General features: G+C 50.8%; 1 protein-coding gene across 1 annotated transcript in view; it reads left to right on the top strand.

Moving 5' to 3' along the window:
* The first annotated feature begins 4789 nt into the window (after positions 1-4789).
* LSM5 (LSM5 homolog, U6 small nuclear RNA and mRNA degradation associated) overlaps positions 4790-11738 on the top strand; it is a 147608-nt gene continuing 140659 nt past the window's right edge. The window contains exon 1 of the mRNA XM_069613226.1: positions 4790-4991. Coding sequence (XP_069469327.1) covers positions 4943-4991 — 49 coding nt within the window. The 5' untranslated portion in view covers positions 4790-4942. The remainder of the gene's footprint in view (positions 4992-11738) is intronic.

Here is an 11738-nt window from a genome sequence, read left to right as displayed (position 1 = left end):
AGTGTGTTGGCCAGTGTGATGTCTATGAAACAACCGGTCGCCCCTGAGTCTATGACTATGTGTACAGAGGGTGAGCACTCCCTGGTGGGGTATAACAGAGCATGGACAATGACAGGTCTTATAAGACCGAAAGCTGGGATGGCTTCGGAGGAGTTCTGTAACAAGCTCCGTCTGCGTTCTCGTTCAGCATGGGTGATGGGGCTGCATATCCCGCTAATTTGCATGGGTTCACTGGAAGTATCTGCCGAAGAGAGGGATTGGCTGTTAGAAAGGCCGACTTCTGCTCGACACTCGGTTCTCCGGGCATCTTCCTGAAGTGTTAGATCTACCACATCGGAATAGGACGCTGGGAGAGAAGGCACAAACTAAAGGGCATCCCTCATAGCACTACACAAACCTCTATAGAACACCACGGCCTTCTTGTTTTCAGGCCAGAAAGTTTCTGCGGATAATTGGTTAAACCGTGTAATGTATTCTATTAGGGTTTTCTTACCCTGAGAGAGGTCTAGTAACTCTAGGTCCCGGGACTGTGCTTTATGCCTGGTTTCAAAGACTTTGGACATCTCACTCACCAAGAGGTCGAAATCGAGGGCCGGGTGATCATTTTCCAACAAAGGGTTCGCCCAGGTAGCAGCTATACCCGTCAGGTGTAAAAGCAAAAAGGCCACCTTGGTGGTTGAGTCAAGGAAAGCCTGGGGTCGGCAGAGGAAGTGGAGTTTGCATTGGTTGAGAAATGATCGATACCCTCTGGGATCGCCCTGATACTTTTCCGGAGCAGCTAGAGGGAACGGAGTAGGTATTACCACGGGAACCGGAGGTGTGGGAGGCATGGAGGGGCCTGGGTTTGGGTGCGTGGTATCCCCGAATTCGGAGTCCGCCGGTAGTGGATGGCGGGCACTCTGTAAGGAGTCTAGGCGGTGGTGGATGGCAGTTGTAGCTGCAGCCATGTCCATTCTTAGGGCTGTGACGGCTTGCATTAGAGCAGCCACTGGGTCCCCGGCTGAGGCTTCCATCATCTGGACGACCAGAAGGCTTCACAGTCTGTTAAGACTTGATGGTCGTGTAGACGATGAAACCTCCGTCCCCAAGTACCACACGGGCAAATAATAAAATAACTGCCCGCGCAGTCTTTGAGGCTACAGGTGTGGAATACCCTCAGCCTGGAACCAGGAATGCCGGAAGGACCCTCTTGCCTCTTACCCACTGTAAGGCAAGCAACGAGGTTAGGTAATGAAGGCAATTCAAAATAGGAACAAGGAACAAGGCACACAAGAAGGCTTACCCAAATGCAGATGGTAGGATACCCTGGGTGTAGCATGGGGCAGTGGTCGACGGCAGCAGGCGACAGATGTCAAGTAAGATGGCACTCTAGATGGAAGGTTAACAACTGATTCAGCAGAAAAACGTGAGCAAGGCACAATGGCAGGGAAATCCGTACTCAGTCCAGAACACAATCCAGAGTCAGAAGCCAAGCGGTAATGACTATAACAGGGATGATCCAAGAACAAATCCGGGTGAAAAGCCAAGTTCGTAATTTCCGGGTAAGACTAATAGAGCAAAGGTACCAAGGAGGGACAAGAAGAGGTCAGTGAAGCAGTCCGTAATCGATGTAATCCAGAAGTAGCAAGAACAAATGAAAACGCCAAACAGTATCTGCCGTGAGCAGCTGTGAAGCGTTGTTTGAGTATCCGCTCGTTTCTTTTGAATGGTAAGATGGTCACGTGATCGGGTCACACGGCGCACGTTCCGTGTCACGCGCTTGGTCAAAACAATGGAGATTGCTTCCTGGTCACATGATGTATGCTCCACGTCCCGTACAGCTTCCCAAGCACGTTACTTCCTGGTCATGTGATGTTTCAAGCAACAAGCCCCCAAGCAAAGCTGATACCCATGGTGCGGCATGGAAAGACGCCATGGCATCCGCCACTGGAGGTAAGGAGTCCGAACCGGGCATATGACTCTCTTGTGTCTGTACCAGGAACTGTCGCCCAGCTGCCATCGGCGGATGCGTGGAGGCAAGTCGGAAAAAAGGGAATGTCTGTTGGCATGGTGTCGTGCACCCGGGGGCGTGACAGCCCCGTCCTCGGGCCTACAGCACGCAGTATGGTGCCAGGAGGGCGCGGCACAGGAACGACACCGTAGTCAGTTTAGTCTTGACTGATGAGCCGGAAGTAGCTCGTACCTTTTATTAACGTGGTCACATGGGGAACCATGTGACCACAACATACACCCTGGAAGATAACATGTCCCCCTACAGGGGTGACATGCAACACAAGCCACATACCCCTGGCTCGACCCTACCCCAGAGTTCCCTGGCTCTCCCAGCACTACTCCTAGTCCTAAACTTTACAAATTCCTAATTCTTTTACTGACTCTCTTAGGCTTGCTCTTTATATTCTTTTTCATTAGTTTTCTGTTTTATATTCAAGCAGCACATAGGATTCAACCCAGACTTAAATAGTGCACACACTGGATGGCTACCTGTGTACCCTAACTGCAGAGTATTAGCTCAAAGAGTATCTCTGCTACTCATTACACTAGATAAGCCACGGAGTCTAAGCACTCCTTAATAAGCAAACTGAAAAAGTTGAAATGTTATAATATTGATATATTTACAACTAAGTTGAATGTTAATTATGTCCCACTGTTCCCACTCCAATCGTACAATTAACGTTGTACATACTTTCCAACATTCTGTGACCAAAAGGATGTAGGATTTTTCAAGTTTCAAAAATAATACTGAGCATAACAATGATAATTGAAGGTGCACACCCCAAAAATACAATTGTAGACAAATAATAAGGACACAACCCAGTAGTGAATGAGACCAGGAGAATAGCTGTGAGTAGAATAAGGTTTTATAAAGGTATATGCATGCAGAGGACTCTGCTGCCTCGAGGGTGCTCTGACTAACAATACAGAATACAGTACATTATGTGTTTTAGAATCGTCACTAGTGATGATTCTTTATAGGCACATCAAGTTGCATTGGGATTGGTGGACAACAAAGTTACAGTATGGCAATATATGGGCCGGCTCCACATGATTGGCTGGTGCAGCACTGTTACTTAGAGAGGCACTTGGTCAGCTGGTTTAATCTGGGTGGTGTGAAGGTAAGTTCAGTTCCACAAGAAGAGGTCATTCTGTCTAGGCTAAGCTACATATCTCCTGACATGCAATTAATAATACAGAATATAAACCATGTCCTAGTATGTGGGGACACCTATAAATTGAAGACACGTATTTACACATTTCGGCCTCAGGCCTCTGTAGTTGTGAGGGGTAAGAGGGCCTTAACCCCCAGTTGCATTATCAGTGGCTTGATCAAAGATTTATTTGCCATGGCGCCCCAGTGCTTGAGTGAGTGATTTCATAGGTGTTGGTTTTAGGCGGGATATATGATGACATGAAATCAGTTATATTGGGGGCACTCTAGGGTGGTCAGTGGGGAAGGGTCACACTTCTGCTATATCAAAGAAACCATGGAGGGGCAAAAGGTTGAACCAGTGTAACTTCCAAAGGTGGGGTGAAAGGAGCAAGAGCAGGTTTGTGGAGAAGAATGGGCCACAATTGAAATTCATCCCCGGTCACACACAGGGCAATGAGCTCAGAGGAAGGAGAAAAGAATACAGTTCCAGTTTGCAACAATTCCCGCCAGAGCATCCGTGAGAAAGAAGCCTGGGTAGCTCAGACACAGGAGGAGGAGGTGGGGGCTATCTATGTGCGCAGTGTGCAGCGCTGCAAAAGGGGAGAGGAGGCTTTGCAGGGCTCGGGGTGTGGCTTAGTCCAAAAATGGAGTCGAGTTATGCACAAAATGGAGTCCTAATGTGGCTTGGCGTAGCCCCGCTTCCACTGTAACCAGGGAAGGGCAAGGAAGACATCTCCCAACTATTGCATGAGTATTAAGTCTCTTTTGGGCTGAATGTACAAGAGGAGGAATCGACCCTTCCACCCTTACACAACACACAAAATTACAAAACATACATTTTTGGCACCACTGGAGCATTCTAAAACGCACAACCCATCAAACAGCACAACATGGAAAGATGCTCAAATGTTTAAAATGTATAATTGCGAATGGTAAGTTAACACCAAATTCAATTACCTAACTCACACAGAGCTGGTAGTCAACTTTTGTCACTGCTCTGTATAAGCAGCCTGCGCAGTACATATGTATTACTGTAGTACAGGTTGAACACTGAACAACATGGAGACTGATACCCTCCTCAGTCTGATAGACAGATGCTGTGTGAGGGTGGTATGATCTGACACTTGCCTTCACTGGTGGTTCACTTAAGGTTTGTCCCACGAAGAGTGCAGGGCAGAGCCATGTAGCTGTCAGATCAGTGGATTGAGCCCATCATTCACATTTACCACTTATCCACACACCCCACAGTCAGATGAATTGCCCTAGAATCACATTACCTGCCACTGTAAAAAGCAGTAGGATCAGTCAAATCGGTAGGTGGTAGAAATGCCTAAAAAGCAGTAGCCTACTGACTCAATCAGTAGAGTTGGCAAGTATGGTTGTAGCACCCTTGCAAACCAGAGTTGGCCAATTATATGTTACTCCTTGTTCCTACATCCTCATAGAATTCGGTATTGGAAAGTACACGTGATGAAAAGTGTTTTGTTTTGATGTAAAAAAAAAAATAAAGATTTAACTACAAAAAGCACTTGTATCTGTGGCACATTTCTCTTATAGCACCCGACTGCTCCGAGCGATCTCTACTGTCCCAAAACGGTGGGCGTTGCCGTTGGCTTAAGGCATCTTCCCATCTGGCCATTCATTGAACTACCCACAACCAATATGTCTGCCTCGCCTCAATTCACCCAAGCGGTCTAGTTTTTCTGTCTCCACTTGGCGCGTAGCAAGGTTGTATTAGAGCCCAGAGACGAGGAAGAGCGGAGCTTGCTCTTGCTGTGATTCTCCCGAGACGACATGGCGGTTACTGCGCCTACTACCAATCCCTCGCAGCTGTTGCCGCTTGGTAAGGCTTGTGAGCGTTGGAGTTTCTTTCTTAACGACGCTCGCTTGTGTGTTTAGTGAGGAGGTGTTTTTTTTATTTGATATTAAACCTAGCAGAGGCATAGCGGGATTAATGTCTGTACGGCAGGTATAAACTACCCATCAGTGGAAGAGAACAGACGCTTTATGCCATCGTTAACTAGTCAATCGCCTGGGTGGCCTGAGCCGTACAAACTGTCTCTGTGCGGAAAATCTATCATTCTTGGTGCAAGCTAGTCTGCTAAAGAAAATCTAACGAAGCCTGCATTTTCGAGTTGCTTGTACGAATCCCACATTGTTATGAATGTCCACCGTGCCTATTCATTTGGCTGTACGAATCCTAAGCCATGTACGTTATAGACCTATTCACCGAACAGCTTGTGAAATAAATGCTTTCTTGCTCGTAATTTCGGGGAGCTCGATTAAGCCACATATAGGGAGGACTGCACATGCAATTACTCAGCTAGCCACGATTGTGGCACTCAGTTTAAAGTTGTCCCTATGCTCGTCTCTTTTAAACGTCCTTTCACCGGTTTTGAACATTATTCTCGAAATCCATGAGTCCACAAACATTTACAACGTCATGATACTTGAAAATGTCTTGATACTTGAAAATGTCTTAACTACACGAGACAACCAGGCACCTCTTTGTATGTCCTACTTGTCTTCACATGACCGAATTGTTTTACTCAAGCACCTTTTGAATAAAATGTGCAAGTATCACTAGAGGTGGGTGAGGCCTGGCGGGCCGAGCAAACCGGAGTTCCAGCTGACCCTCATTTTGGGCCATGTTGTGGTGCACTGTGCGCACTCACCGATGCCCGTTAGCCACCTCCCGCCACAGACTTCACAAGGACACGTCCGTGTGGTTTGGGCTCCCCGGTCGATCTGCGCGGCTGGGAACGGCCCCTTTATTTATACGGCATGCAGTGGAGTGCAGCCCTTAAAGGGGCAGCATCACACTCCTCCTTTTTCATAACAAAACAAACAATGAACAAAGGATGCTTAACCATTGTAACAACTACATTCACTGCACACAAACCCAGGAACCCCTTTTTAATAGCAGCCTCCCTGGACATTCAGGGCTCCCACTGAGTCTTACTCTAGCACAAAGTCAGTGAGATGGGCAGGTTTCCCTCGCCCAGTCCTCTGGGGGTAACTCCTGCCCGCATCTCTGCCTGGGAGGCATGTGGAGCCACCACCTTCATCCCGAACTTCCACTGCCGGCCCGCTGGGCACCGGGTCAATTCTTGGCTCAGTCCTTGGCTCTCTCAGGCGTTTGAAAATGCTTGCGTTGCATGTCACAGAGGTGCGTCCATCGGGGGCGGTCACCATAGACCCTTTTACCGCCACTACATCCAGTGGTGCCAGCTCATAAATCGGCGACGGCTTCCCTGGAGGGTGGAGGTTCTTTACCAGCACCTCGTCCCCGGGCACCAATCTCTGCGGCCTCCGGCCTCTCCGAATGTTCTCTGCTGCTGTCCGTTCGCAGCGCTCCTGCTCCACTTCCTTGTTGTTGATCACGGCGGGCTCCCGCTCACTGGTTTCTGGCAGCAAGTCTCTTGGACACAGTTGGAACATTGCCTCTGCCAGGGCCACCTGTGGAGGTGTGGAGTGTGTTGCGGTACCCTGTAAGGAATTTGTATAGTGCCCTTTCCAGACATTTGCCCCCCCCCCCCCCCCTGGGCAATACGAAAGACCTTGTTGAGCGTCCGCATCACCTTTTTGGCTTCCCCATTGGCCCTGGGCCACAGCGGGGTCACTTTACTGTGATGTATGCCGTACTCCTCCATCAGTTCTGCGAAGCTGTCCCCCTGGAATGGCGGGCCGTTGTCAGAACAGAGTACTGTGGGTGGCAAAGATTTTCTCAATGGCCACCGCCACCTTGTCAAAGGCAACTGACTCAATGAACTCGACTTCAGGGTAGCGCGACCATTCGTCAACCACCACCAGGAAGTAGGTGCCCATCGAGGTGGAGCTAAGTCGGCATGAACCACCTCCCACGGTTTGGTCCCTCTTGACATGGTCTTGATCTCTGGTTCTCTCTGGTTTGACGCCACACACAGGATGCTACGAATTCCTCCATCTTTCGTTCCATGTCAAGGAACCAGACGTTCTGGCATAGCCGTGCCTTTGACTTTGCTGCACTCTGATGGCCTTGGTGGGCTAGCACAATCATTTGTTGTGTTTGACTCTGAGGTATGCCTTGGTGGGCTAGCACAATCATTTGTTGTGTTTGACTCTGAGGTATGCCAATGCAGTCCCCTCTTAGGAGTCCGTTGTCTGAGAAAGTCAACTCCCCTCTTACTCTCCACAGCTGTTCCAAGGTGGACTTGGCTTCTTGTGTTCTGGTCGCTAAGGAGTCAATTACCATCCGCCACGAGTCCTGTTGTATGGCTGACTTCAGTATTTGGAAACAGTCATCCTCTCCCGGTGCCTGTTCAAGGTCCTGTATGGTCACAGAGTTGGGTGTAGCCGCCTCCACCACGAGCTGTACATGCTCGTCTGCCGCCTCCGCGCACGTGGACGGCACTCCACCAGTGCCCTCTTGCGGGTGTCTCGACAGATAGTCGGCCGCGTTGTTACTTCCCGGCCGGTAGACTAGCGACACACCATATTCCAACAGCGCCAGCATCCACCGTTCAATCCTGGCTGGCGGCTTGGATGAAGACCCCGCCAGAATTGGCTGCAGCGGTTTGTGGTCCGAAACCAGTTTTTGGCCGTCCCAGAACAGTCAAAAATGGCGGCAGCCCCACAGGACAGCCAAGGCATCCCGCTCGATCTGGGAGTATCGTTGCTCCGTCTCCGATAGGGCTTTGCTGGCGTACGCAATGGGACGGACCTCTTGGTTGCCATCATGCTGTGTTAGTACCGCTACCAGGCCAAACAGGCTGGCATCCACCACAATTTCCGACTCCAGTGCAGGGTCGAAGAAAGCCATGTCTTCTGCCGTGAGGACACTCTTAATATCCTCAAAAGCCGCCTGCTCGAGAGGGCCCAACTGCCAGGCCATGTCCTTCTTTGTGAGAGCCCAGAGGGGCTCAGATCTTGCTGCCAGGTTGCGGAGGAAACGGCCACAATACGTGACCATTCCAAGGAAACTCCTCACCTCCGAGACTTTCTCGGGGGCCCGGGCCTTCCTAATGTCCTTCACCTTGCATGGATCTGGCGACACCCCGCCGAACGTGAACACAAAACCAAAGAACACAGTGGTGGTGCGGAGAAACTCACACTTTCCCCAGTGCAAGGTTAGGCCAAGGGACTGCAGCCGTTCAAAAGTCTTAGCCAGCTTCACCAGGTGGTCTGATTCCGATTTGGCAAGTACAAGAATATCATCATCGATGTTAAGGGCGCCCTGGAGGTCTGCCAGAGCTCCACGGATGATGATCTGAAATACTTCAGCTGTGGATGATACCCTGAAGCTCAGTCTCTTGTATCTGTAGAGACCCCTGTGAGTGGTAAAGGTTAAGTACCTTGACTCGGGGTGTAGGACCACCTGATGATACCCTGCCCGGAGGTCCATCTTTGAGAAGAAGTGGGCACCCTGTAGTTCGGTAATATCATCAATTGTGGGCGTGAGGTGCCGCTCCCTCTTGACTGCCTTGTTGGGCAGGCACATGTCCACACAGATGCGAACAAAGTCCGGCTGTTTCGGCTTCCGAGCCACCACAATTGGAGACGCCCATGGTGTTTGGCCCACAACCTTCTCTATTATTTCCAATTTGACCAAGTTGTCGAGTTCTTTGTCCACCAGATCTCTTAGGTGAAACGGGACTCATTGATGCTTGCAGGCAATGGGCTGGACTGAATCGTCTATGTGCAGTTTGACGGGTCACCTGCCATTCATCCGATTCCTTCAAACAGAGCGTTGTGTTTCTCCAGGAGAATTTGAATGTCATCTATTTACACAGAGTATGCGAATGTGACTATGTCCAGAGCCTCTGCCACCGCACAGCTTAGCAGGGTGTTACTGCTGACCGGCGTCACGTAGAATCGGGCTCTTATGGTCGACCCACCATGTTCCACGTCTGCGACAAATGCACCATCTAGCTGGATCCGGTCCGCTCCCCCAAACGTGAAGATGGAAACCTTTGGCTTAGTCAGGGTGGGAGGATGTGCCATGGCGTCATAGTGCTCCCGCGCCATCACGTTCACCGAAGCCCCCGTGTCTATTGGTACAGGGACTGAGGACTCATTCACCAGCACCAGACACCGGGGCTGTCTCCTTGTCTTCGCTTTTGACGCTCCTATGCTTGATGCGAAGAACACGTTTTCTTCTTCTTCTTCCTCCTCCTCCTTCTCGTCCGGGACCTGACTGTCCTCTGCCTGGTCAAGCTGGGCAACATTCGAGGAGCACTGTTGCTGGAAGAACCCAGCCCGCACCGGGCTCCTGGAAACTACCACCGGAGCAGTGGCACTGCACATCCTGGCATAATGGTCAGCACCACCACACCAGCCACACATTCCCAATTGTAGGGCACTCTGCTGGTTGCGGAATGTCATAACCGCACTTGGAGCATGAGTTGAGCGGAGGCGGCCCCCTCTACCATTGGGTCATTCCCCCGCGTCTGGCACCCCAGCCGCGGCCCACTGCACAGATTTCTTCAACCTTTCTGGGGCGTGCCCCCGCTTCCATCCGGGATGCTCGCAGGTTGGAAACCTCCTGGCACCTCCCTAATTCTAGGATGCCCGGTTCCCTCAGGACTTGTCTTCTCAATTTGCCAGAAGTGCAACCCTGGATCAGCTGGTTCCTGCAAACATTGGAGGGGGGGGAATCTGTACTTCCGCTCTCTATATGGTAGAGGAGAGGCACAGAGGACCCCTGCAAAGATTCTCTATTATTGGTAGGCGTGGTCGAGCAATCGAGGCCTAGCTTCTCAGGAGGTGATGCAGGCTGGTTCTTAAGTACAATGTAGTCCCCGAGCACCCACAAAGGAATGTCTACACACTATCGGATAAAACAGTCTTTATATAATTAATACTCTAGGTGATGCACACTATCACAATAACTCACTTTGTACTTAGAAATCAGCAATGGTAAATATATACAGTTCTAAAGTGGTACCACTAACGTTATCAGATCTCATTAAAGTGCATACGGTCAGAATGACACACAGATCAAAGTAAAGAGGAACCAGCAGTAGAGGGAGGAAGGAAAGCAAGATGGTTGAGCAATTGGCAGAATACTGGCCCCGTTTACCTAGACACAGTTCTGTGTGGAGATTCCCCCCCCCCACTGCCTCCCCACCTGGGCAACCTCTAGAAGAAAGATACAAGCCCAGTCCATATATTGTTCACACTAGACTTTCCAATAGTTCTGCAACTCCATAGTACCTGGCGTTGTAGCGTTCCTTGTCGGGGAATTGACGGCCCTTCTTGAGTGTCCACCCTTTCAGGCAGGAGTCAAGGGTCGTCGAACGTCTGACGGAGAACAGGTCAAGCTACGACGGTGAAGTGGCCGTGTCGTTCCTAGCGGTGCTCGTTGACTGGGAAGCGTAAACGTCCTGCAAGGAAGAGGTGTGCGGGGCACCTCGGTGTCGATAGTTCTGGACCGCAGAGAGTTTGAAGAACTGTGGCCTAGCAAGGGCGTCGAGTCGTCGACGTCTCTGGGTGGTGGGAAACCCACTGGTGGATGCTTCTCGGCACGTCGACGGGCAGGCCTTCTCCAGCGGGATAAAGCGGGCAGCGATGCAGAAGAGAGCGTCCTTGGATCAATGAAGTTCTCAGGCAAAACAGGAGCACGGCGACTCTGGTTGGCGACGGCGGTCGTCAACGGTGGCAGACAACAGTCCGGGCGCTTCTCCTTGGAGTTCCGCATCCCCGTATCGGGTCGGCAGCCTGTCGAAGGTCTGTCTACCAGGGAGCTTTGTGAAAGATCAGCTGGTGCACGATTGTCCCTCGTAGCTCGGGAAGAGGGCGCCTTACCAGGTTCTCTCTGGGTCAGCCCTTGAGGCACAGCAGCTTTCAGATTGCGAAGGAGAGCAACAGCAATTCTTCTCGTCCAGCAGGGCTTCAAGATCAAGCTTCAGTTACTCGTCGTAGTGAACTTCAGCTTCTGAACACGAATCCTAGCAGTGAGAGGTCCCCAGATATACCGTTGATCTCCCATTCATTCCGCTGGGTCACACTCAAGCATCCAATCACGACTAAGGGCATGCAGGCAGGCAGCCAATCGGGCACACAAAGCATTCAGGCCATTCACTTCTCTCCAGACACTCACAAGTTGTGTATTGGGACAAGTACCGAGCCATTCAACACTCCATACTGCATTCATACCGGTTCCGGGCAGGGCTGTCTCAGTCATTGTGTCAACCACCAGATACTAGACACCCGCAACATAGAATGTGTATTCGTAACGCACTCCATTCACCTAGGTCCCACCCACAGGTGTACCCACAACATATGGTTGTTGAGAAGGCTCCAGCCAGTCTGGTCGGCACTTCCCCACACTACCATATATGGAACTTCCACCCAACAGCCAGTCAGGGGGAAGGGAACCGAGGCAGGGCTTCCCGGGACTTCGGGAAGATCAAGGTAACAGGTGATGGAAGGCAGGAGGCCATGGGGGGCCATGATGTCTCCATCAGGAATCTACCGATTCCAATGACGGGGCCTGGGCATCCCAAAGTGGAGGACGCTCAGGGCACCAGTCATTTCAGCACGGAGCTGCCACCAGCCCGTACCCTGCTCTGCGTCACACACAGGTGCGCAAAAACATACACTAGGGGCA

The sequence above is a fragment of the Ambystoma mexicanum genome, chromosome 5p (genome assembly GCF_040938575.1).
Source record: "Ambystoma mexicanum isolate Mex_15411 chromosome 5p, UKY_AmexF1_1, whole genome shotgun sequence".
In the NCBI taxonomy this organism is placed as follows: domain Eukaryota; kingdom Metazoa; phylum Chordata; class Amphibia; order Caudata; family Ambystomatidae; genus Ambystoma; species Ambystoma mexicanum.
This window is presented reverse-complemented; position numbering and strand designations above follow the sequence as displayed.